The sequence below is a fragment of the Oratosquilla oratoria genome, chromosome 16, assembly GCF_046742065.1.
Source record: "Oratosquilla oratoria isolate Oo_2021 chromosome 16, ASM4674206v1, whole genome shotgun sequence".
Lineage (NCBI taxonomy): Eukaryota > Metazoa > Arthropoda > Malacostraca > Stomatopoda > Squillidae > Oratosquilla > Oratosquilla oratoria.
In genome coordinates this window covers 44,318,443-44,344,651 of record NC_134792.1, presented here as the reverse complement: position 1 = coordinate 44,344,651, position 26,209 = coordinate 44,318,443, and the positions used below count along the sequence as shown (strand labels likewise).

The window sequence follows — 26,209 nt, the reverse complement described above, 5'->3', positions numbered from 1 at the left end:
ACATTAAATTAAATGGGCCACAGACAGGATGTCATCAATGTACCGCAGCCATATTATGTTGGAGGGAATGATCTTACTTAATATTTTAGTTTAAAAAAAACTCCATGTATAAATCACTCAATACGGAGAAGAAAGGATTTCCTCATGCCAAATTTCTGAGAATAAAATTTATCATTAAATTGGAACTTGCAGTCTTTAACACAATTTAATCAGTTCAATTAAGGTGCCTGAGGGTAATGGTAAATTGTGCTTATTTAACTCTTCTTTTAGATAGATTAGAAGATCCAAAGGAACTTTAGTAAATAAACTAACAATATCATAACTTACTCATCTAAATTTGTAATCTGGTTTTACCTCACATGAATCACTTTAACCACCCAGTTGACTGGGATGACGCTAAAGTCATCACATACGACAATAACATCACAGAAATTTAACTGAATGCAGTTTGATCAAATCTAGTAAGGGAATAAATGTTAATCTCCATCAAGGTTTGTAAAAAGTAGTTATATTTGCCATGAAATTTCGAAATTATTTAAATTGTAATAAACCAGTTATGAGCAATTGTCCCTTGTTGGTTACCAAGACGGTATCAAATGTCACGTGTACTTCTTCCACTACCTCTCCAAATTCTTCACCATGTCTCACTCAGACATATATTCTGTACCTTTTTTCTTCATTTTATAATTCCTTCTTTGTATCAGCACTAAAAATGTAATTATACGAAAGCGTTTGTTTCGTTAGTTTACTTTTCCTAGTGGTGGTTACTTACGCATATATATATATATATATATATATATATATATATATATATATATATATATATATATATACAAACTGTATATATATATACATATATATATTATATATGTATATATATATATATATGTGTGTGTGTGTGTGTGTATTTACCTAATTGTATTTTACGGGAAGGGGAGCTATGCTCGTGGTGTCCCGTCTTCATATCTCGTTTTATCTACACTGTTTTTAAATTCGTGTATTGTTTTTGCACACACTACCTTCTCATCTAACTTGTTCCAAACGTCTATTACCCTGTGGGGAAAACTGTTCTTTTTTAGGTCTCTTCTATAACTGTCTTTCTTGATTTTCTTTCCATGTCCTCTTGTATCTCTACTATCCCATTTTATTAGATCCTCTCTATCAGTAGTTTCTATGCCTTTCATGATTCTATAAATAGTTATCAAGTCTCCTCTCTCTCTTCTTTGCTCTAATGTCTGTAGCTTAAGTTTTGCTAGTCTCTCTTCATATGATAGTTCTGAGTATTGGTGCCAATTTCGTAATTGCTCTTTGTATTCTTTCAAGTTTTGTTATACATTTTTTTGTAATTGGTGACCACGTCGTCGCTGCGTACTCCAATCTTGGTCTTATCAAAGTGACCACTATTTTCTTCACCATTTCTTTGTCCAGGTATGTAAATACCACTTTGATTGTTCTTATTGAATTATAAATTTCTCCAAAAACTTTGTTTATTATATCAAATATTTTTTCCATACATCAATCTTCCCTTTCTATGTTCGTTTTTTTTTTCTATGTATTTTTCCTCATTTATTTCCAGTTCAACCAATATGTCGTCACTTTTACTTATTGGCGTCTTATATTCAATCTTGTTCCCTATTTCGGGTTCTGATCTGATTATTAGGTCCAGTCTCGATGGTTCTTCCTCATTTCTATAACAAGTATTCTCTTGTATCCATTGCGTCATTGTATGTTCTATGATCATATGTAGTACATTTTCCCATAGGTCGTCTCCACCCTTCACTTTCATCTCTTCCCAGCAGATTTCTTTACAATTAAAGTCACCCATTATAACTATTCTTCCTCTATCTTCCATTATCTTATTTAGTGTTATCCTTGTGTCTTCTAACATATGTTTGGTTTCTCTCTCTCTCTTCCCACGAAGCCGTTTTAGGAGGCACATAATTTACTACAAATTTCCTGCTCTTCCCACCCCTGTCCTCCACCTCCATCATAATCATCTCTATTCTTTCCATATGTGACATTCCTCACATGTATATCCTTCTTAGTCAGGAACAAAACTCCATCCCCTTGTTTTACCTGTTTCTAATCCAATAATTATATGCACCATGTCTAACACTGCTGGGTGGTAGTGGACCTTTCAATTTTGTCTCTACAATTCCCATTATGTCCGGTTCTTTTTCCTTCAGGTAATCATTCAGTTCGTTCAAGCCTGTTATTAAGCCACCTATGTTTGTGTAAGACACTTTTAGTTTTCTGCTACTTCCATCGTGTTTTCTGTTTCCTTTCCGTTTTTCTCTGCTATGAACCATTTACTCACTTTCATATCCACTACTCTCCAATAGAATTTCTCTCTTTCTGACTCTGTTCTTTTCTCGTTGTTGTTTTTTCTTAGCTTCTAGTCTTTTTGTTCTCTCGTCCTCGCTTTCCTCTTTATTCATTTCTCTTTTTACCCATACCTGTTTATATTGATCACTGCTAATTTCCCTGTTTTTGCCAAGATATTCTCTGCTGTCGTTTGTGACCTGAATTTGATCTTAATTGGTCTTGTCTTATCTGTATTGTATTTCCCTATTCTATGTATTTCTTCAATTTCTTTCCCTGTTTCTTGTCCATCCTCTTGAACTACTTCTAATATCTTGTTTGCCTTTTCCATCTCCTCTTTTACTCTTGTGGTCCTATTTGGATTATGCTTCTCTTCCATCCCTAATATAATTATACATTTATTTTTTGTCCGCTAAGTCTCTTACTATATTCTCCTTCTCTCTCATCACTTTAATAACTGTGTCCTTAGTTTGTTCTTTCATCTGTTGTGTCACTATATCTCTAAATACAACTTTGTTGTTCTCTTGGACTTTTCCCCCCTGTGCTTCTTTTGGTATGGACTCTTTATTTTCTTTATTCTTTAATTCCTCATTCTCATATTTTACTTCTTCTAACTGTCTTTTTAATTCTTCTCTTTCTAGAGTTAGGTTTTGATTCTCCTTCTTTAGTTCTTCCAGTTTATCAACTCTTAGGGTAACCAGTGTTAATTGGTTAAACCTAATCTCCCATGTTTTTTTTGTTTTTTTTTTAGTTTCTCCTCTAGATTTACTAGACGGGGGAGGTTGTCACCTCATCCCTCATTAAATCTATAAATGCAGTTATCTTCTCTTTCCATTGAGCTTCTATTATCTATATTTCTGCTTTTGACCCCTCTGCTTCCTTGTTCTTCCTCGTCTGTGCGTTATGCACCCCTTTTGTTTATAACCCTTCTAACATCCGGGGCCCATTCGTCCCCTTCCTCATTTTCCATTTTCCTCAGTAATCCCTCTCTCCTTTTTCTTCACCTTCCCACTACACCACGAGCTTTCCCCTTCCCTACTAATATAACAAAGGTACTCCCTCGTCGTTGAGATCCACGAAAATTACCCTTCTTTTCCGGAGTTCCAATCTTCGCCGTGAATCCGACGTACGTGTGTGTGTGGTTCGTCGTACCAAGAAGTTCGCTACTGGCAAAAAATATAAACAAAATAAATACATAAATATATATAAATCAACACGAGGGTAGGCGCGCGTGAGGCCGGGGACTAAACGCCAGCCCTTCGAAAACGCACCATTACAGATCCCTTCTTTACCGAGTGGCACTTTCCCTGTAATATCTGCCGCCAGACGATTTTATTCATCCCAGTAACTCCACCGCTCCTCACCTTGGAGTCCAGGAGGTTGCAGCCCAGGTTGATGAACAACTTCCGTACCAGGTGGCACTCTCCTGGCTGCCTTCAGGCGATTTTTATCCATTTCCATGACACCCTAGCTTCGATGATGCTGCATGGGAGATTTGTTGTTGTTGGACTGCAGTCCTGATAGCCAATAGAGTATGTTGTCGTCATTCCTTAAACTGTCTGGCCGAGCAGTCCTGTCTGTCTGAGGATTGCCACGACTAGAACGGGGTTTTCCCACAAATCCTTTATAGAGTGTATATGTGTTGTTGGCGAGTGTGATTGTGTACAATGCAGTCTTCCATGATGTGTTGTATAGTATGGGGTGAAGCGTTGCGTCCTAGACAGTTATCTGCGATGCAGTCATCCAGCCTCTTCTGGTGGCTTCGAAGGTCTGGGTGGTACCCGCATCGCTGTCTGGCCAGGTGGACTCTGTTCTTTAGGGGGGAGAGAAGATTCAGAAGTCATGGCGTGGAAGCGTTTTCGTCATGGCGCCATCCCCACAACCCCAAAAGTTGGGGACTACCCAGGTGGTCATCGATCCCTGGGGGGGAATTTGCTGTGACGAGTGTCCCCAGGCGATTTCTTTCAGCTGAATCGGATTCCAAAGTCACCATTTCACTGCGATCCTCGGCTTCAGGCGTGTAGCTGTCACCAAAGGTTTTATTCAGCTGTGGGAAACCGTGCTCTGCAGCCAAAGGGTTGAGTTAATACTCACCTCGCTAATACTAGAGTTAATACTCGAGTTCATACTGAATCAATACCTGAGTTCATACTTGAAGGGCAAGATCGTTTCTGAACGACGGACATCGATGTTGTATAACGTTATGACTGTCAACAAGTTATGAGTAAAAAGCAGCAACGACTGCAACAGCACTGTAGGAGCGTGACCAAACGCAGAGTATGGGATCCAATGTATTTAACGTTTCGCCCAGCAGGGCTTCTTCAGAAATAATATAGTGGACAAACATCTGACTCCTTATATAACCCGAGCTTGCGGGGAGAAATATTAATAACTACGTAACAAGCAATTTACGCAAATTGTGTTTACACCAGTTTCATGTTCGTTTCTCCCCGCAAGCTCGGGTTATATAAGGAGTCAGATGTTTGTCCACTGTGTTATTTCTGAAGAAGCCCTGCTGGGCGAAACGTTAAATACATTGGATCCCATATTCTGCGTTTGGACTCGCTCTTCCAGTCAACAGGTTATCTTAACCAGCTGAAGGAACTGCCCCCCACCCAACCCCCGGCTACGTTAACGAGTTAAACAATAACTCGATTATGTCGGTTAACCTTCAAGTCAACGGACGACAGAGATTAATTTGTTACACATGAGGGGATCTCATTCCGATGCCTGGCGATTTTATTAGATTCTAAGGAGATCTTCGTTGTTTAAAATGAGGGGAACATACGCCATGAGGCACTTAACTGCGATCGAAGTCATCACCTTTGCCCTAGGTGCTTTGGGACTGATGAGCTAGGTATGAGAAATTGTCAAATAGGAGATGGAACCCAACGAGCATTGCTCCTTTCCTGCATACTACATTTAGGTAAATACAGTCTATACAGGTGAGTAGTGCGAGACTCGAACCCTCTGATTGCACCACTTAGCTTAGTTAACCTAAATCAACTAACTGTAACGAATTTGTCACACGTTAAATAATGTTGTTCTTATCCCTCAACACTTCATTCTGCTGAGAGGAATTGTCAGAGAGCTTTGACAATCTTCGCTTTTTGTCACCAACCTCGACATATGCTTCACGAAAGAAAGGTAATAAAAAAAAAATCCAGCACATCAAGGCTAAATCCCACACTCACTCCATAGTGACTGTAGGCCAACTGTCACCCCAAATCAAAGCCTTTGATGTCCGTTACCATGAAATCCCTTTGCGACATTCAGATCACCCTGAAACAGATGTACCCTTGTCGCATTGAACTGTTTCCATTGAAATAAATTCCACTCCTATGCCTTGGCTTTACAATTCCAACCCGCCTGTTATGGCTCAACAGTTGGTCTAAAAGAAAGTCTTAAAACCCAATGCGCACAAACAAACTGATCGATGCACAACTAAAACATCTGACAACTAAAAAATTACCTGCATGGTACTGAGTCCAATCACTGTGTTACATTTTATGGAACAATATATTTTCATGGCCTTGTGAAGTGTACGTGTAGCAACTTTTTGACTATGACACTATTTTTTTTTTTTTCTTTTTTATCCATTAAGTTACTGTTGCACACTAGGTCTTATTTCTACATAAATACCAATGGCCTCCCCTTTGTAAATAGGGATGAGGTACTACTGTGCAATATCTAAACAATTTTACATAATGAACTGCCACATACAAAAAGTAATACAAAATATACAAGTTACAAAGAGATACAATGATAAAACATGCCAACAGGAGACTTTTCAATCCATAACAAGGTCAGAAAAATAAGGTTGGAGGTGTCAGAAGACAATTAGAGGCTCTGGAAGCCATACATGAAGGGACAGCAAGGCAAGTGGCAATCACTGGTGGATGTTGTGGATCGAATTGGATCTTTGGGCTTGTATCACAGAAATGGGGGTCAATCCCTTACATACTAGGTGGTGCTTTTCCTCTTGCTCTGAGCATCAGCAAGCTATTTAATTCATCTCCATGGCAACATGTCATTAGTGAAAGATTACGGCCAATCTCAATTAATACCCTCCATCCTGGATGACATTTTTCCTTTCGGTAATCTAACTCCTGCCAGGCTACCTTGTTCACCTCAATGGTACCCTCTTGTTTACCCCAAAATTGTCAAAACTAGTTTATAAATTCTATTCTGGCAACTGTCAGGTGACTTTATTCAGCTGTGGAAGACCTCAGACAGCCATAAGATTGTAAACTATCACAAATAACCCTGTCAATATTGAAAAAGAAATGTATCATTTTTATTCTGGTTGCTGTCAGGCAATTTTTATTCAGCTAAGAAGAATCTCCAAGGGTCAAGGAATTAAAAGTGTCTCTGTGGCTGCAATACCCCGTCTGGGATATTGGCCCCATCTGGGGTATTGGCTGCATGTTATTGTGGCAAAGTAGCATGCAGTTGATACTTTACGGTCTATATGGGGCGCCCCTACGTACCAGAGCCACACATCATTTTGTCTGTGATAGAGGAAAACTCTGTACATAGAGAAATGATGACACTTTTATACTATGGCTGTCCCTCCGTTATGCTGTCCCCCAACCCCTTGTTACTGTCCTGTACCATTTCTCTGAATATTCATTTCCTTTTTTTGCCTACCTACCCTGTGGTGGGGGCAAAAGAATACTGCCACCAAGTATTTCTACTTGAGTCGTAAAAGGCGACAAAAAAGGGACGGGGGATGGGATTATGAGTCCTACTACCAGTAGCTCCAAAAGGGGACATTCCTAAAAAAGAAAGTAAAGGCATAAGAGGGTCTGGGAGCTTTCCAACCAGTACCCTAAGGTTTGGGTCTTTTAATGTGCATGGATGTGGTACAGATGAGAGTAAAAGGGAAGAGATAAGCAGTATGTTTGTGAGAAGAAAGATGGATGTACTGGCTTTGAGTGAAATTAAATGAAAGGAAAGGGCAACTGTGAGTTTGGGAGTGTGGCTGGGAGGTACTCAGGAGTGAAGAGGGGATGAGGGAGATAAGGGGTGGCTATACTAGAAGTGAAGAGATAAGTAAGCGGGAAGTGGATTGGAAGGAGGTGTCATCAAGGTTGATGTGGATGAAGGTGAAGCTGGGAAAGGAGATGTGGGTTTTTGTAAGTGCGTATGGACCTGGTAGTGAGAAGAGCGTAGAGGAAAGGGAGGCTTTTTGGGTAGATATAAATGAGTGCATAGAGGGATTAAGGAGAAATGTCAATGTAGTTGTATTGGGAGACCTAAATGCTAGGGTAGGAAATGAACCAATTGACGGAGTGATTGGGAAGTATGGAGTTCCAGGTAAAAATCGTAGTGGAGAATTGATGGTGGAGATGTGTCTTGAAAGAGAGTTGATGATAGCAAATACAGTGTTTCGGAAGAAAGTCAACCATAAGTACACATGGGAGAGGGTGGTGGATGGAAGGGTAGCAGATAGAGCATTAATGGACTATATAGTGGTGACCAGGAGTATGGTAGGAAGAGTTAAAGATGTACGTGTTCTAAGGGGAGAGAGTGGGGGAATATCAGATCATTTCCTGGTGGAAGGTAAATTGAGAGTGGAGAATAGGTGGAGAAAGAGGAAAAGGGCAGAAGGTAGGGAGGTACTTAGAGTGAACTGCTTAAATGAGGGAAAAAAAAAGGAAAATTAGTATAAGAAGAAGTTGAGAGAGGAGTGAGAGAGAGTAAAGGATAGAGTAGAACTAGGAGTGGAGGAGGAATGGAGATAGTTCAAGGAGGGAGTCATAAGGTGTGCAAAGATGGTGTGTGGAACAAGGAGGGCGGGAGGAAATTGAAGGAAGGGTAGTGAGTGGTGGGATGAGGAGGCAAAGAAGGGTGTAGAAGAGACAGACGTCCCCCAAATCGGGCTCGCCCAAAGTGGCTCGACAAAGAAACTGAAAAAAGTATTGCTAAAAAGATACAGGCTTATAAGAAATATAAGTGCTCGGGTGCATCAAATGACTATGAAAATTATGTATCAATACAGAGAGATTTAAAAAAGACAATAAGAAAAAGAAAACGACAATACGAAATGAACATCGCTGATAAATCTAAAGAGAATCCCAAAGAATTCTATAGTTACATTAGAGATAAAAAGGTTGTTAGGAATCACATTGGTCCACTATTATCTGCTGACGGTCAACTTGAATATTCAAATGAAGGAATGTGTAGTATCTTAAACAATTATTTTAGCTCGGTATTCGTAAACGAAACACCTCAAAGTGAATTCCAAACTGAAACCTGTGAAAAGTCTGGGGTAAACTTACTCACTACGGTAAATATAACAAAAGAAAAAATTAAAAGGTGTATAGACAAACTCAAAGTTAATAAAACACCAGGGCCTGACGGTTGGCATCCAAGAATCTTAAAGGAAATGAAAAATGAGATTGTTGTTCCATTAGAAATTATTTTCAAGAAATCCATCATATCCCGAGATGTCCCAAGAGAATGGAAGCTAGCTAACGTTACTCCCATATTCAAAAAAGGTGACAAAAAGAAACCAAATAACTATAGGCCTATAAGTTTGACTTCAATCGTAGGAAAAATAATGGAAACTATCATCAGAGATGCTATCGAATATCATTTAGAAGGTAACCGTTTGATAAATGATAGCCAGTATGGTTTCAGACGGAAACGTTCTTGCGTGACTAACTTACTCGAATTCTACAACACAGTTATCTCGAATTATGACAAAAGAAACAATATAGATTTAATATATCTAGACTTTGCAAAAGCTTTTGATACCGTCCCACACGAAAGACTACTTACTAAATTAGCTTTGCATGGAATAAGTGGTAGCCTATTAGGTTGGACTAGTAATTGGTTGAAAGGTCGAAAACAGAGAGTTGTTTTAAATGGAAAAACTTCTGGATGGAAAAGTGTTGCAAGTGGAGTTCCTCAGGGTTCCGTTCTTGGGCCACTTCTATTCATAGTATATATAAATGATATAGACCATGGACTAAAATCTACTGTTTCCAAATTTGCTGATGATACAAAACTGTGCAGTGGCAAATGATCACTTTAACCAATTAGATATTCAAGAAGATTTAGATAAATTACAGCAATGGTCTGAAAAGTGGCTAATGAAATTTAACACAAGTAAATGCAAGGTAATGCACATAGGTAAAAATAACAGTAAGTACGATTACAAGTTATTTGGAAATTCGTTAACAAAAGTGGATAGTGAAAAAGATCTCGGCGTAATTATAAGTAACGACCTCAAATCATCCAAGCAGTGTATTTCAGCCTCTGAGAAAGCAGATAAGATTCTGGGATTGATTGCGCGATCTTTTGATTTCAAAAGTCCATCACTCATTAACAAGCTATATAAATCGTTAGTTCGTCCACATTTGGAATATGCTGTTTCCGTATGGTCACCGAATCTCATTAAAGACATTGACAGATTGGAAAAAGTACAACGGCGAGCCACAAAACTGATTCCAAATATCAAAAATAAATCATACGAAAATCGACTTAAGCACATGAATCTGTTTTCCCTAAAAAAGCGTAGACTCAGAGGTGACTTGATACAGGTCTTTAAGATTTTAAAGGGAATTGACAACATCAAAAGTGACCAAATTTTCACATTGAATGAGAATCAGACAAGAAACAATGGTCTCAAACTGTCCGGAAATAGATTCAATTTGGAAGTAGGTAGAAACAACTTTGCCAACCGTGTAGTTAATGAATGGAATAAACTTCCTGCACAGGTAGTGCAATGTAGTTCAGTTCGAAGCTTTAAGAATCATTTAGATAAATACCTAAGTAAGATGCTGTAATGATTATAATTTATGTTATATTATTTGTTTTTGTTTTGTTATAATTTGTCTGTCTGATTTTCATTTAATATTAGTTATATGCCAATTTATTATCATTTACTATTTACCTGTTTATTTGTTATTCAACTATACCTATGAATTTATTTATGTATTTTATTTGTTATTTACATTATTATAGTTTTTATTTATTATTAATATGATTTTTTTTTTCTTTCTTTTTTTTTTTTTTTGGCATCCGACCTAGATATGGATCAAAAGGTCTCCTGTCGGCATGCTCCGCCTTTGTAATCCTTTGTAATCCTTTGTAAGATGCAGGCATTCATAGATTGGCTACCAATTAGGACAAGGAAATCATATGAGAGGTACAAAGTAAAGAGAAAGGAAGTTAAGCATAAGATAAAGGAAGCAAAGAGGAGAGCAGATGTGAAATGGGGAAAGAGTATGACAGAAATTTTTGTAAGTAATGAAAAGATGTTTTGGAAGGAAATTAAAAAAGGAAGAGGAGACAAATCAAGTAGAGAAGAAAAGGTAAAAGGTGCAGATGGAGAGATGATAATGGAAGAGAAGGCAGTGAGAGGAAGGTGGGCAGAGTATTTTAGGGAGTTGCTAAATGTGAAGGATGATAGGGAGGGAAAGGTAGTTGCAGTGGGAAGTGCTAAGAAAATGACCGTGATGAGTGAGGAAAATGGAGGAGAAATAGGGAAGGATGAAGTGAAAGCAGCTATTAAGATGATGAGAGCAGGTAAGGCACCTGGGTTGGATGAATGCCATGCAGAATGTCTGAAGAAAGGAGGTACAGTTATGGTGGACTGGCTGGTGAGGTTATTTAATGTTTGTTTAAGAGAGGGTAGAGTGCCGGAGGACTGGAGGAGTGCCTGTATAGTTCCACTTTACAAAGGAAAGGGGGACAAGTGTGAGTGTAGTAGTTTCAGAAGGATCAGCTTGTTGAGTGTAGTTGGGAAGGCTTATGGGAGGGTCTTGATTGAGAGGATTAGGAGAGGAAGAGAGGGAGTAATTGGTGAGGAACAGTGTGGTTTTAGGACAGGTAGGGGATGTGTAGATCAGATTTTTGTGGTAAGACAGATATGTGAGAAAGCTATAGGAAAAGGTAAGGATGTTTTTTGGGCTTTTATGGATCTGGAAAAGGCTTACAACATGGTAGACAGGAAGGCACTGTGGGAGGTACTGCAGATATATGAGATAGGAGGAAAGCTGTTAAGAGCACTCAAGAGTTTTTATGAGAGTAGTAGAGCTTGCGTTAGGATTAGAAATGGAGAGAGTGAATGGTTTGAGGTAAAGGTGAGACTTCATCAGGGGTGTGTTATGTCACCCTGGGTGTTCAATCTTTACATGGATGGGGTGGTGCGAGAGGTGAATGCAAGGGTAGTGGGTCAGGGGTTGGAGATGATTAAAGAAAATGGAGAAAAGTGGGAGGTGAGCCAGCTGTTGTTTGATGATGACACTGCGCTTGTAGCAGGATCAGAGGAGGTTTTGAGGAAATTAGTGACAGAGTTTGAGAAGGTGTGTGAAAGAAGGCAGCTGAAGATAAATGTGGGCAAAAGTAAGGTGATGAGATGTACAAGGGGAGAAAGTGACAGTAGGCTGGAAGTGAGCATTAAGGATGAGAAACTGGAGGAAGTGGATAGTTTCAGATACTTGGGTGCGAATGTGACAGGAAAGGGAGGAGTGGGGGTGGAGGTAGAATGTAGATTGAAAGAAGCGAGTAAATGCCTTGGTGGATTAAAAAGTGTAATGAGAAATAGACATCTGGGAATGGATGCTAAGAGGAGGTTATATGAAGGAGTGATTGTGCCAACAGCAATGTATGGGGCAGAAACATGGAACATGAGAGAGGAAGAGAGAAGGAGTTTGAATGTGTTTGAGATGAAATGTCTGAGAAGTATGATAGGGGTTACTAGGCTAGATAGAGTGAGAAATGAGGTGAGGAGGAGAACAGGGGTGGAAAGGGAGCTGGGAGATAGGGTTGATGAAAGAGTATTAGGATGGTTTGGACACATGGAAAGAATGAGTGAAGAAAGATTAGTAAAAGAAGTGTGGAAGGCGGAGGTGGAAGGAGTGAATATGAGGGGGTGTCCTAGGATGAGATGAATGGATGGGGTGAAAGGGGCTTTACAAAAGAGAGGAATGTCTGTACAGGAAGGATGGGAGAGGACAGAAGATAGGGGTGAATGGAGAAGGGTTGTGTATAGATGATACTGTGATGCATGAGGGGAAGTGGGTGAGGAAGTATGTACGAGAAATAATTTGACGCAGCCCGAAAGGATTTCTCCCCGTCTTCTCCTTCTCTGCATGAGGGGACAGAGAGGGGGGTCGCTGAATTTATGAAGCAGCCTTGCTGTGGATGTGCTGTGTCTTGCGACACTGCCTCTGACCTAGGGCAGTGGAAAGGATGCAAGGATGACCCGTCATCCAGGAGGTGCCAAGATAAGAGGGAGGGAGGAGGGTGGAGGGGAGTGGAATATATGGGAAATGAAATGGGTCGGAGTGATTTCTATGCCTTTTTCTTTTTGGCTACCCCCCCATGTGTAAGGTGGCAAAAGCCTTTGGTATATGTATGTATGTGGCTACAATGGTCAATGCATTTTGTGTAATATGTTAAAGCCATTCTTATTTCATTTTGAAGGCTTATATTTTCAGAATTACTCTTATGTGTTCCTGCACTGTGTTGGGGAGAAAGAGGGGGTGGTCTGTGTCTTATCTGTTTACAGTTATATCGGAGATCAGGAGGAGAGCAGGGGTGGGCTGCTCAAAGATTACTGGAATGGTTTAGACACTTTGGGAGAATGAGAGAACAAAGATCAGCAAAAACAACTGTGGAAAGTAGAGGTGGATGGAGTGAACTTGAGGGGACGACCAAGGATGAGATGAATGGGGTAAAAGACACTTTGAGCAACAGGGGAATTTTGATATTTTGACACAGTCTGTAGAGATCTCCCTGTCTTCTCTCTTTTCATGTCTGTCAAACAAGGAAGGTAGAGGTTGGGGGATGGGGGGAGTAGGGATTGGTTGTGTGTGGATGATTTTTAGATGCAACCTGAAGAGATTTCTCCCTATCTTCTCAATTTTTTGCATGAGGGGACAGAAAAAGGGGGTCACTGTACAAGTGAAGCAGCTTTGCTGGATGTGCTGTGTCTTGCTGCATTGCCCAGGTACTGGGCAGGAGAAAGGAATTACCCTTCATCCACAAGGAGCTAAGATGAGAAGGAAACAAGGGTGGTGGATGGGAGTGGAATGGGTGGGAGTGGGTGCATGGCTTTGTTTTGGCTACCTCCCTTGTAAGGGGAAAGAAGGCCTTGGTATTTACATGTAGATAGATATTCGTAAATAGCTGGAGTCCAGGAACCATTTTTAGAAGAAAGTATATGCTGGACTCATCATTTGCCAATTAATTCCGACGTTTCGAACCCTGAAGACGAACCCCGGACAGGGTTCAAAATGCTGGAATAAATTGGCAAACAACAAGTCCAGCGTATACTTTCTTCTAAAAATGTAGATAGATATATTGGAATTAATGATAGATCACCAAATTGGTACTCTGAAAAAAGGACCAGTATTCTGGGGAGTAAACCTCTGTAGCTCCTATTTGTGTTTTTTGAATGACTTTAAAGTTAGAATGAAATAGTACATTATAAAGCTGTTGTGCAATGGAATGTTACTAGATGTGCAAATTCACAGATAAGTCACGCAACTTGGACATGCAGGGGTTAGTACAGGGGTGTCAAACTCATGGCTTGCGGGCCAAATGTGGCCCGTGAGATGGTTGTAAGTGGCCTACAAGGTGACAAGAGATTTTTCAACTCAAGTTACTATAATTGTTATAACTAAGGAAAATGTAATTAAACTGTTAAGTTGAAAATAATAACTTTTACTTTTTATCTATTTATTTACTTATTCCTGTTGTTGTTTTTTTTATGGCCCTCGATACATTAATCAAATGCATAATTGGCCCTCAAATGGATCTGAGTTGGACACCCCTGGGTTAGCGTAATTGTAATTCACCAGTCTTGGTTCACATGCTGGACACATGATTGACCTACTAACCTCCCAGATGAATTCAGAGTTCTTTTATGGCCCAATCTATGGGTAATGCTGTGACCTTACACACACACACAACTCCTTGCCCACCAGAGTTGGAGTGCCAGGTCACAGTGCAGCAATGCTGAAATATTCAGCCCTGGGCAGGACTTCAACTCAGATCACTGAATTAGCGGTCAAGAGTGGTACCACTGCACCATTGAGTTATGTAGTTATAACTAAATGATGACAATGCGAAACCATGTACTAGCTATAATGCAGATAACATATCAAATATATTGTGAGACTGATTAATAAAATGTGGACCTAGTAAATATGGAATGCAAAAGTGTCTTATTTAATAATCAAGAAAATATTCAGTATATGTACTGTACTGGCTGGCAGCATTAACTTCACTAAAAATACTGTGCACCACAATGGGACCTTTACCCTTCCATGCAGTGGCATACATTTTCAATTTTGTTGTGGCTACTAGCATCTGCTTTTACTCAAATAAAGTGTTGATACCAGACCAATATGGAAACAAGGGAGGTAACCCTTCACTGAGTACATCTGGTGTTAATAATCAGTGTCTGTGTATTAAAATACAGCAAGATGCTACTGAAGCCAAGCAATCTACAAGGATACAACTTCCTAGTTGACAAACCATCAACTCATTCTGTGACTGACCCCTGTCATTTGTAGTGATGAGCTTGATCTTGTCAACATAATCTACCAGGACGTTTCCTTCCATAACAGCCACTTGACGGAGCACCACTGTCCACACATCATCACAATAACGATATGACTGCACCTGACCAATCTAAGTTCCAGGAAAGAAGAAAGAAGACTTATTATCAAAGGGCATACTCACAGCACAAATTGAAATTTGATATTTCCTTCAGTTGCTCCTTTGTCTGAATTCTGGGTCTTTTATTAATCAAAGGATCTAAATTTGTCACATATCTAAATACATTATGGCTATGGTATGCTGTCAATCTTCCCAGATCTCCTCCACGATCATTATGCAATTTTTGCACATCACCTCTCGACATGATTATCTATTGAGAAAATATTGTGAACATCTCTATCCCTATCCCTCCTCCTGTTCTTCTCCATCTCTTCCTCCTCTTCCCCCTCTTCTTATTCCTCTTCCTTGGCTTACCTTCATCTGGATATGGGATTGTGCTTGCTTGGCAATGATTACTGATGCACTCACATCAAACTGACTGAGGACCCTCAGGGCAAGGCCTTTAGGTATGCGGGATGCCTGCAAAAACAAGCACAAACAAGGCCCTCAATGAAACCATGATCAGTATCATAACAAGCCAAAAATAATAACACATATGGTGTTATAACAGGATTAAAATATCTATGAATGTCTAAGGGAATTCAGTACATGCACAAGCAAATGCAGCAAGATAGGATGTGGGGGTATGAAAGTGGTACAACACCCACCCTACAGCCCTGACCTAGCCCCTTGCAACTTCTTCCTGTTCCCACACATGAAAGACAGCCTCAGGGAAACAAGATTCCAATCAACAGAGGAGCTGAAAGAGGCATCAGAAAGTTACCTGAAGGGACTACTGAAAAAGGACTTTGAGGAGGCCTTCCAGGATTGGGAGGGACGCATGCAGAATTGTGTAGATGCGAGAGGCAATTATTATGAAGGCGACAAAGTTTTGTAAGCTTATGAAAATACATAGTGTCTCTCCTGACAGAGGTTGAAGTCATGGCAGTTTGAACCCTGCCACCAGCAAGACGAAGCAAGTTCATGGTTCATTAAATTCCATGCTACAAAGTCTTCCATAAAGGAGCACCATCCCTGCCCCCTGGTTGGGGGGGGGGGGGGTCATGACATTAAAAGTGAATCATCATTATCATCACACACATATATATACCAAAGCTTTTTCCCCCTTACAAGGGAGGTAGCCAAAAAGGAAAAGGCATAAAATCATTCCCACCCATTCCATCCCTGAATACATTCCACCACATCCCTCCACCCTCCCTCTTATCTTAGCACCTCCTGGATGACGGGTCATCCCTGCACCTTGTCCACTACCCTGGGTCAGAAGCAGTGTCGCCAGACACAGCACATCCACAGCAAGGCCGCTTCATTAAATCGGCGATCCCCCCCTCTCCGTCCCCCCATGCATAAAAGGAGAAGACGGGGAGAAATCCCTTTGGGCTGCGTCAAATTTTGCTCACACATACTACCACACCCCCCATCCCCCCGCCCATTCCACCTCATGCATCACAACATCATCCATATACAACCATTCTCCATTCACCCCTGTCTTCTGTCCTCTCCCGTCCTTCCTCAACAAACATTCCCCTCTTCCCCAAAGCCCCCTTCACCCCATCCATCCACCTCATCCTAGGACGTCCCCTCATGTTCACTCCCCCCACATCTGCCTTCCAATACCCCCGTCTGTGGTATTGGCTGCTTGTTATTGTGGCAAAGTAGCATGCAGTTGATACTTTAGGGTCTATATGGGGTGCCCCTATGGACCAGAGCCACACATCATTTTGTCTAAGATAGAGGAAAACTCTTCATAGAGAAATGATGACAGTTTTATACTACGACTGTCCCTCCGTTATGCTGTCCCCCAACCCCTTGCTGCTATCCTGTACCATTTCTCTGAGTATTCATTTTCTGCTGTGGGGGAATTCCCTGTGATGGGGGAAAAGAATACAGCCACCAAGTATTCCCACTTGGATCGTAAGAGGCGAGAAGAAAGGGACGGGGAGTGGGACTAGACATCCTTCTCCTTGTAGCCCCACAGGGGACATTCCTAAACAAAAAAGTAAAGGCATCACACACATACATTTATATAAAAAAATCTTATTCAATAACTGCATTACCATTTTCATACCAACTACACAGCACAAAACAAGCCAGCACCATCAAAACATTGATAGAATTCAATGCATACCAACAAAGTTTTGGGCAAAAAAGATATACATACTCTACAATCAGTCCAATTATGGAACGGTTACAAAAACAGTCCAATTTGCATGATGTTTGTAGATTTGTTTTAACTAGCTATATCACACAGTAAGCGACATGTAAATATACAAATAAACAAATATATAAATAACAAAGATAACTTGACCAATATTATTCAACAAAATATACAAACCTATAAAAATAATACACATAAAAGTTTATATACATTATCAAAAAATCATAACATCAGATGAATCCATAACAAATACTACCAACTTCCTTAACTTAGCTCACAGAAACACAAAACCTTTCTATCAATATATGAGTAGCCACTGAAATACCTGCAACATAAATGACCATCAACAAAAACTTTTTTTCAATTTTGTGCAAAAATTAAAAATTACACACACCAAAATGCCACTGGCTGCAGTGTGTAAATATATGTAATGATTACGTATAAAACCTTAATACCAGCAGCCGTATTTGTGTCTGCTCCAAGGATCTCAATTTGGATCACTCAAATACAAGACAAGATTGCTACCCTTGAGCCAACTGGGGTGGTCTAACAAATGAAGAAAAGATGAAAAAAAATTGTACTGTTGTCTTTCAAAGGTCGAAGGGAAAACTTATTTTTATTCATTTTATAATTACACAAATCTATAGAGTGAAGAGATTTTACACAATAACAGCTATATCTAGCACAGTAATTGCAACATAATAATGCAAAGTTAAACAAAATTACAGAAAATATAGAAGAAAAAAAAATCACAATGGCTTTTTCTAAATATCCTGGCCCCTTTTCTGCTCGGGGAGCCTAGTTGCCACCAAATAATTTTATTGAAGTCACACTATAGAAATGTCCTTAATCTTTGTATATCTGTATATTGTTTAATCATTTTAATCAGTACACTACAATTAGGTAAATACAATTAGGTACATACATACCAAGGGCTTTTTCCCCCTTACAAGGGAGGTAGCCAAAGTCAAAAGGCATAAATCCACTCCCAACAATTTCATCCCCACATACTCCACTCCCATTCACCACCCCTCCCTCCCTCTTTTCTTGACTCCTCCTGGATGACAGGTCATCCCTGCATCTCACCCACTGACCTGGGTCAGAAACAATGCAGCAAGACACAGCACATCTACAGCAAGGCCCCTTCATTCAATTGGCAACCCTCCTCTCTGTCCCCTCATGCAGAAAAAGAGAAGACATGGATAAATCCCTTCGGATTGCATCAAAATATCACTCACACATACTTCCTAATCCCTCCCTATCCTCCACCCACTCCCATGCATCACAGCATCATCCATACATGACCATTCTCCACTCACCCCTATCTTCTGTCTTCTCCCTTCCTTCCTCAATAGACATCCCCCTCTTTCCCAACACCCCTTTTATTTTTCTGGCTAACACAAAATAGTTTTGATCAGTTGAAGAAAGAACTTAGGGATGTGATAAGCAAGACCTCTTTCATGGAGACTTTCATCCCCCTGATGTTAGATATATATTCCCAGTACAAGCAAGAACTGCACTGATATGCTGTTCTTCAGATCAACACCCTCTATGGAATGAAGACCAACACAAAATCAGCCTGGTAACAGACCCCTAATAATTTACTAGTTCTGTTTAACATTGCAAACTTGGGGAAGGTGCCCCTTACAGAAGACCTTGCAGCATGGGATTTTATTAACCATGCCCTTGGTTCAACTTGCTGGTGGCTGGGTTTGAACTGCCCCCACCTTGACCTCTACCGTAAATAGCAACACTTTAACCCATTCAGCCACCAAGCATCCAAACAGACCCCAAACACCCTAAATCCAACCACCACATAAAAGACATGGAACACATTATGCTCTGCTGTCCTACATTCATTCCCTCAGACAGCTCCATAAAATCTCTACACTGAGTGATTTATGGGTTGAATCGGTGGCCATGGACAGTATTTTTGGAGGTGTGGGTCTCCCACAAGAGAGATATGGTGTGACAGATTGACTGTTCTAGTTAACTAGTAACATGATAAAAACCTTGAATGCATAAATGAGGGATATCATATGTTGAAAAAATGTGATATAATGTATATGAAACCAAGACCTAGGACTACCAGAGAAGTGTGCAATGATCCTTAATGGAGGGCAGAACACAGAGTAAATATTGTATATTGGATTCCAGCTGCAACATGGAAATAATCACAACAGTTAAAGAAATGGTACTGCAATAATTTCCAATAGCAGCTTTGCTGAGGAAATACAAATATTACAAACATTAAGAATACATATTAGAAATTCTCACTCTTATTGAACTCAAGTCTCTAAGAGAAAAATAAATAATAATAATAATAGTGATATTAATAATAATATTACTAATAATAATAATGATAATAATAATAATAGTAATAATAATAATAGAAGATAATAATAATAGAAGATAATAATAATAATAATAGAAGATAATAATAGAATAATAATAATAGAAGAAAGCTAAAGATAAATGTGGTTAAAAGTAAGGTGATGAGATGTACAAGGGGTGAAAGTGGCAGTAGACTGGAAGTGAACATTAAGGGAGAGCGACTGGAGGAGGTGGATAGTTTTAGATACTTGGGAGCAAGTGTAGCAGGAAAAGGTGGAGTGAAGGTGGAGGTGGAATGTAGATTGAGAGAAGCGAGTAAATGCCTTGGTGGATTGAAGAGTGTAATGAGGAATAGACATTTGGGAATGGATGCGAAGAGGAGACTGTATGAAGGAGTGATTGTGCCAACAGCACTGTATGGGGCAGAAACGTGGAACATAAGAGAAGAAGAGAGAAGGAGTTTGAATGTGTTTGAGATGAGGTGTCTGAGAAGTATGGTGGGGGTTACTAGGCTGGATAGAGTGAGAAATGAGGAGATGAGGAGGAGAACAGGGGTGAAAAAGGAGCTGGGAGATAGGGTTGATGAAAGAATATTAGGATGGTTTGGACACATGGAAAGAATGAGTGAAGAAAGACTAGTAAAAGAGGTATGGAAGGCAGATGTGGAGCGAGTGAACATGAGGGGACGTCCTAGGATGAAGTGGATGGATGGAGTGAAGGGGGCTTTGGGGAAGAGGGGAATGTCTGTTGAGGAAGGAAGGGAGAGGACGGAAGACAGAGGTGAGTGGAGAATGGTTGTATATGGATGATGTTGTGATTGCATGAGGAGGAATGGGCAGGGGGGTGGGGGGTGAGGTAGTATGTGTGAGCAAATTTTGACGCAGCCCGAAGGGATTTCTCCCCGTCCTCTCCTTATATGCAAGGGGGGACAGAGAAGGGGGGTCGCCGATTAAATGAAGCGGCCTTGCTGTGGATGTGCTGTGTCTTGCGACACTGCTTCTCACCCAGGGCGGTGGGCGAGGTGCAGGGATGACCCGTCATCCAGGAGGTGCTCAGATGGGAGGGAGGGTGGGAGGGGTGTGGAGTGTGTTTAGGGATGAAATGGGTGGGAGTGTTTTTATGCCTTTCCCTTTTAGGCTACCTCCCTTGAAAGGGGGAAAAAGCCTTGGTATATGTATGTATGTAGTAATAATAATAACAATAGTAATATTAATAATAATAATAATAATAATAATAATAATAATAATAATAATAATAATAATGACAATAGTTACATATAACTATATACCAAAAGCCTTCTTCACCCTTGTAAAGGAGGTAATCCACTAGGGCATGCATGTTACTCCAACTCTTTTGGGTGGGGAGTTGGGTGTGAGTGTGTGTGTGTAAGGTCACAATATTACCCATAGATTGGTCATATATGAGCTCTGAGCTCTCATCCATGTGGATAATAACTATAGATCACATGTCCAACACGTGACCCAAGATCATGGTGAATCACCCTCCCCCCAGCCCCCTGGGCTGGACCTCCAGAAAAAGATGAGATTATTGACTTCTTTTGGGGGCAGCACAGAAATGAGTCTCATACTGCATTTATCTAATTCTAATACAGTATAAGAGTTATGCCTAAAGCTTTGGTCAAGCTTTGCTTTAAATTTGCTTATGGTGTTTGGATGTATTGTTTCTTCTTTTGTATTGTTCCACAAATCAATGTATTTGTATGGAAAGCTGTGTCAGTATTTATGTGAAATGTGTGAAACTCTTGTGAAGTGACTCATGGTGCATGTGTATTAATCAATCAATCAGTTGCCCCTGATCTCTCTCTCAAAAGACCTACGGCCTTCAAGTAACCTGCAATATTTTTATGATCTTTTAAGTTTGCCTTAGTTCTATCATTAATTACTCATGGTCTGAGCACACAATGTCTCTCTGAGAAAGTTGTTCAAGATCCTTAACTCTGTTTGGGAAACTGTACTTCTGACAACCTATGTACCCATCCACCTCTGACTGAAACTGTCTTTGCCCACTAAGGGTTGACAATATGAACAGAACAATTAAAAAGTGGAATGAACTTCCAATGGAAATAAGAGTGCTCAGGATACAAGTGGTTTCAAACTGAAGTACAGTTGCATTGAGACTCCCCAAAATGTAAGGCAGCAGAATAAACACATGGTGCTATGAGCATTTATCTCTGTCCTGGAAGTGAACATGAAAACAACTCTATTCAAATATTACAACTCTATATACATGCATATAACAAAAAGGCCCTGTTCCCATCACCATTATAAGAGGGTGGTGATATATATATATATATATATATATATATATATATATATATATATATATATATATATATATATTGTGACATGCTATCAATATTAGTTTTCAAAGTTCACTGAAAAAAAATATAATTTCTGGTACACTGGGGATATTGCATTCAACTACATGTAATTGTAAAATAAAGAACAATGGCTATGCTCATGGGATGCCATCATTGTTTCATTTCATTTTGGTTTGAATTAATTTATATTACCTTCTGGGCCTGTTTTTTTCTTATTCCACAAATAAATACATCTCTGTTGAAAACTACTTTTTGATGTCCTTTATATATTTTCCTTTCTTCATTTATATCTACTACTCTTAGTTTTTTTTCCCATAACAAAAACCTGCCTACACAACTATATCTTCAGCATAAATAAATCCAAGCTGCAGAGATGCGTGATGTGTAATGAGGAAGGTACTCATGGATTCAATGAAACAGGAAAAATACATGAGAGTGAGAGACAGAGGAAAGGAGAAGATATGTGGGACAAGAAAGATGGGAACACATGAAAAGAGAGACGAGAGGAATGGAGGAAAGGATGAGAGAAAGAGAAACATAGAGATAAGGAATTAGAGGAAGGTGGAGAAGATGAGAGAGAGAGCGAAAGGGAAGAGGAAATATGTAGATGGAAAAAGGGTAAGGAGGAATATATAATAGACAGGCAGACAGACAATGAGAGATTCGTTGTATGCACGACTGTGACGGATTTGTCAGATTAATTTCCCTGTCACACAAGTTAATTAAGCATCATTCCTGTACAACAAACATACCGCGATTCTAGACTGCCAAACTTTTAATATAATGCAAACTCGTGGTGCAGTTCAGCCAAATTGCAGCATTTATACGTAAATTATGCATAATTCTCCCCCCCACCTGCAACTGTTGGGTTAGCTTCCCTGCTGTGGGACTTGAAATCAAGACGCAATTAAAACTTTAGCCTTAAACTATGACAGCAATAACTTCATACCTTCACCAAGTCGTCAAGAGCGTCCTGCAATGCTTTCCCAACTCCAGAACTTCTGTACAACTGATAAGGAGCCATGACTTTTTAAAACCTACAAGAAAACGACTTTTATCCATGCATCAACCGTGCTCCGGGCGTTGGTCTTCCTGGAACGCATGTTTCTCTTGTTAAAAAATAAATATGTATATACACCATTCCTCGCAGGATACAATGTAAAAAATTATAACGGTTTATGAAAAGACAAATATTCTATAAAATATGACAGCACTCTGGATTGTTTTTCTGTGTGCGAGTCAAGTCAACATCCGTAGTTTCATTAGCGAGATTGAAAGCCCTGGCCCATTTCAGCTGTCGAGTAACCTAAAACACAAGTCAGAACGAAAATAGGTAAAAACGAAAAAATGTTGTACCACACAGCAGCCAACTTCGTTTGTACGGTTGGCACACTTTAATCTGTCACAGCCAAGTTAGCCAACAATCCGTTCGTTGCACCTATGTAGTATTGTTAGCGTGATAGAAACTCTTGCTTTCGAGTATTGCACGAGAATTCAATCATCATCTTTCCAATTTCCGCGTATTCAGTTTGGATTTCTTTTTCGTAATTGAGTACAAAAGCTATGTATACAGGAACACAATACATTCGTGTCGAACGTGCAACAGTGTAAAGAATAGTTTGAATGCTTCAATGCAAGGTTAAAATACCCTTCACAATAGCTTTCCTAAATTGATTTGGTGTTTATGCTGTTTACCTGCAGTTCGTACACAAAATTACAAGAAATTTACAAAAAGTTATTTCAAAAGCCCATGAGTAATAATGAAAATAGTTAAGACAAACTCGTTGAAGATGCATTCTATCACATTAATCCTACCAGTACCAAAGTAAATTATAATCGGGCATCTATTATGCATCAACAAGAAAGCGTTTTACCAAATGTAAGAGGACAGACCATTGATTTGCATAGTGCCATGCCGTATATTCATTATGCCTTAGCACTAAATTGCAATTCAAGCGAATGTCAACTGAACTTGCACTGTACAGATAATTTCTTGCGTTCACCTGTTAAAAAATAAAAACAAAATAGCAAAGCATTAACACATTAGTTACAGATGTGCGAGATATTCATATACATATTAATATATTCAATATCAGCAATACTGTAGATTTTCAATATTTTTTTTGTGATTTAACTCGTCGGCAAATAAACTTAACGCTTGGATTCCTTCGTATGATTTTGTCTTGTCTCACGATCCATTCGCCCGACGTACATTTTGGCCGTTCTCTTCCGCTATTTTAGCTTTGTGGGAAGCACTACAGTGCGACCGCATGAGTGAATGCACCAAATTACCTCCCGCCCTCATTCCCCAAACAATACAGGAGAGAAGTTGATGGACTTCTGTTTATAATTGCAATTGTTAGCCCTTGCACCTAACTTAACGTAAATTTCTTTGACACGGTGAAAGGAAATGTGATTCCTGGAATTTATGTACAGACAACCACATTAAAAATATCATGGGGGAGAAAACAGTGACGTTACCCTATGTGCATCGTGGGAAGAAGGGAATCTGGGAGAGAATTCAACTTTTGCGAAGGATGTTCCAGCACGATAACGTTTTGTAGTAGATTACTTGTTTATTTTTCCCACAAAATGTGAAAATCACGTTAATTTTTTGTAGCAGATTACTTTTTTCACAAACAGTGTTTTGTTTAAAATTTGGTGTAAAAATGGAAAGAAGAGGCGGAGTCCTTCATGAATTTTGTCGCCGATAACTGAGCTTGATAACTATCCTTGAGGGAAATAGTTCTGCTTTATACTCCCACACATTTCCATACTGACGAGATTCGTAGCATTTTTATTATTATTATCATTATTATTATTTTGTTGTCGTTGTTGAAGACTCATTTCCACTCAAAAGAGAATACTGATCTATTTCAACCTGTTCATCCTTTCTGTTCTCAGATTTCTATTTGGCCTCAACAACCCAGTCTTCAGTGCGATGTGGTTATCACGGATAGAGGCGCTGATTTAAAGCAATGAAATAGTGATGGTGTATGTTAATTTTTATTTAAGGTAAGGTGTTGTTCTATGTAAGAGAAGCTTACAGCAGTTGAAAGCACTGTCCATGAAAATGGCTACAACTATTGCAATGGCATTCGCGCCAAAACGCCACATCTGCATCGTTTGTCATTTTAGTTTGTTTGTAGTGAGAAACGCCCGAGCATACAAACTGTCTGCCTCCAAGGCGCCTCTCTGTGGCGTAACAATTTCGGTGTCTCGTAAAGCTTCAGAAACATAAACCAGATTTGGAAATGTTGATGATCTTTATGTAGTGTTGTCGACTACAAGTCTGACGTTATGGTTTTTTAACGGCCATAATCCACTCTCCCTCCCTTCTCACATTAGTGTGTACTATCAGTTTTATCAGGCTTATGTTTCTCTCGATTAAATTTAGAATATATTTGTTCATAGATTTTGTAGTGAATAATTTACAGTGGGTGTCAACCAATGCCGATCATTGTACAAAGTGTCTAAATATATTTTGTTCAAATTTTATGTCTGGAAAGTTTTTATGGTGAATTTTATATTTGTTTGGAAGGAAGGGTATGGTTTTGATTTCATATTCAGTTTTCAAGGAAGGGTATAATTTCACAGTTATATTAAATTCTTAAGGAAATGTAGCATGATATCATCACTGCTTCTCCTATGAAAGTCGTTCCCCACGGTCGTCGGCGGTGCTCCCGTTGCCACGCGGGCTGATGAACGCTCTGTTGCCAACATTTACCACCATAGTCAAGTCCTCACTGCGTCAATGCCCTCAGCTCCAACACTACCAACAACGTCAGGCTGAAATCATTGCTAGCGTTCCACAGTGTCTACTAACCGTCTCTTCATCTCCCCGTCCCTCCCGTCCACTCCACTGGTGTCGCTGCAAGACCTTGCCATTACCACAAATGGCGTCGCGCGGTAGAGCAAGCCTTCCTCCCTCCCTCACCCCATCCAGCCCCAACTCTCGCCTTTTCTTCTCCCTCCCTCCCACACTCCCGCGTTTCTTTCCGCTGCGTTGATTATTATTTCTCAGCCAGCACGCTTCGAATGCTCACTTAACAATGTAGCTTGTGTGGGTGAAAGCTGAGAGTACTGCGTTGTGAGCTTGTCCCCTCACCCCAACCCCTCCCTCCTCCTCATGGACTCTTGCCAGACAAGTGACGTAATTACGGCGCAAGTTTCCACCGAGTAGCACCTCTGGTTCTGGAGCAAGAACATATCAAGTTCGAGAGATAAGACGTCCCCCCCCCCCACCCATCCGAAGTCTGGACTGCTTCCTGGATTCAACCAACTAGCTGTCTCTCGGCCTCCAGAAGTCGCACTCAAGACATTTGTGAAACCAGAGATCACAGAGGACGTCTTCACTCCGAAGTGCTGAGCCAAACCTCGAACACCAAGAACCTGGTCGTTCTTGAGTTTCCTAG

The 26,209-nt window shown here is 39.9% G+C and overlaps 1 protein-coding gene across 3 annotated transcripts in view; it reads right to left on the bottom strand.

Annotated features, from left to right (window-relative positions):
* The window catches only part of LOC143033765 (transcription initiation factor IIA subunit 2-like), a 36,128-nt gene extending 12,336 nt beyond the window's left edge, over positions 1 to 23,792 (bottom strand). Inside the window, exons 1-4 of one of the 3 annotated variants that reach the window (XM_076199248.1) lie at positions 23,151 to 23,257; positions 22,744 to 22,886; positions 15,319 to 15,423; positions 14,844 to 14,976 (exon numbers count right to left, since the gene is read on the bottom strand). In XM_076199248.1, the coding sequence (XP_076055363.1) occupies positions 14,844 to 14,976; positions 15,319 to 15,423; positions 22,744 to 22,818 (313 nt within the window). In that variant the 5' untranslated portion in view covers positions 22,819 to 22,886; positions 23,151 to 23,257. Of the gene's footprint in view, positions 1 to 14,843; positions 14,977 to 15,318; positions 15,424 to 22,743; positions 23,100 to 23,150; positions 23,258 to 23,687 lie in introns of those variants that run through there. The other 2 variants (XM_076199249.1, XM_076199247.1) reach the window with 2 other exon arrangements.
* Between the last annotated feature and the right edge of the window lie 2,417 nt (positions 23,793 to 26,209).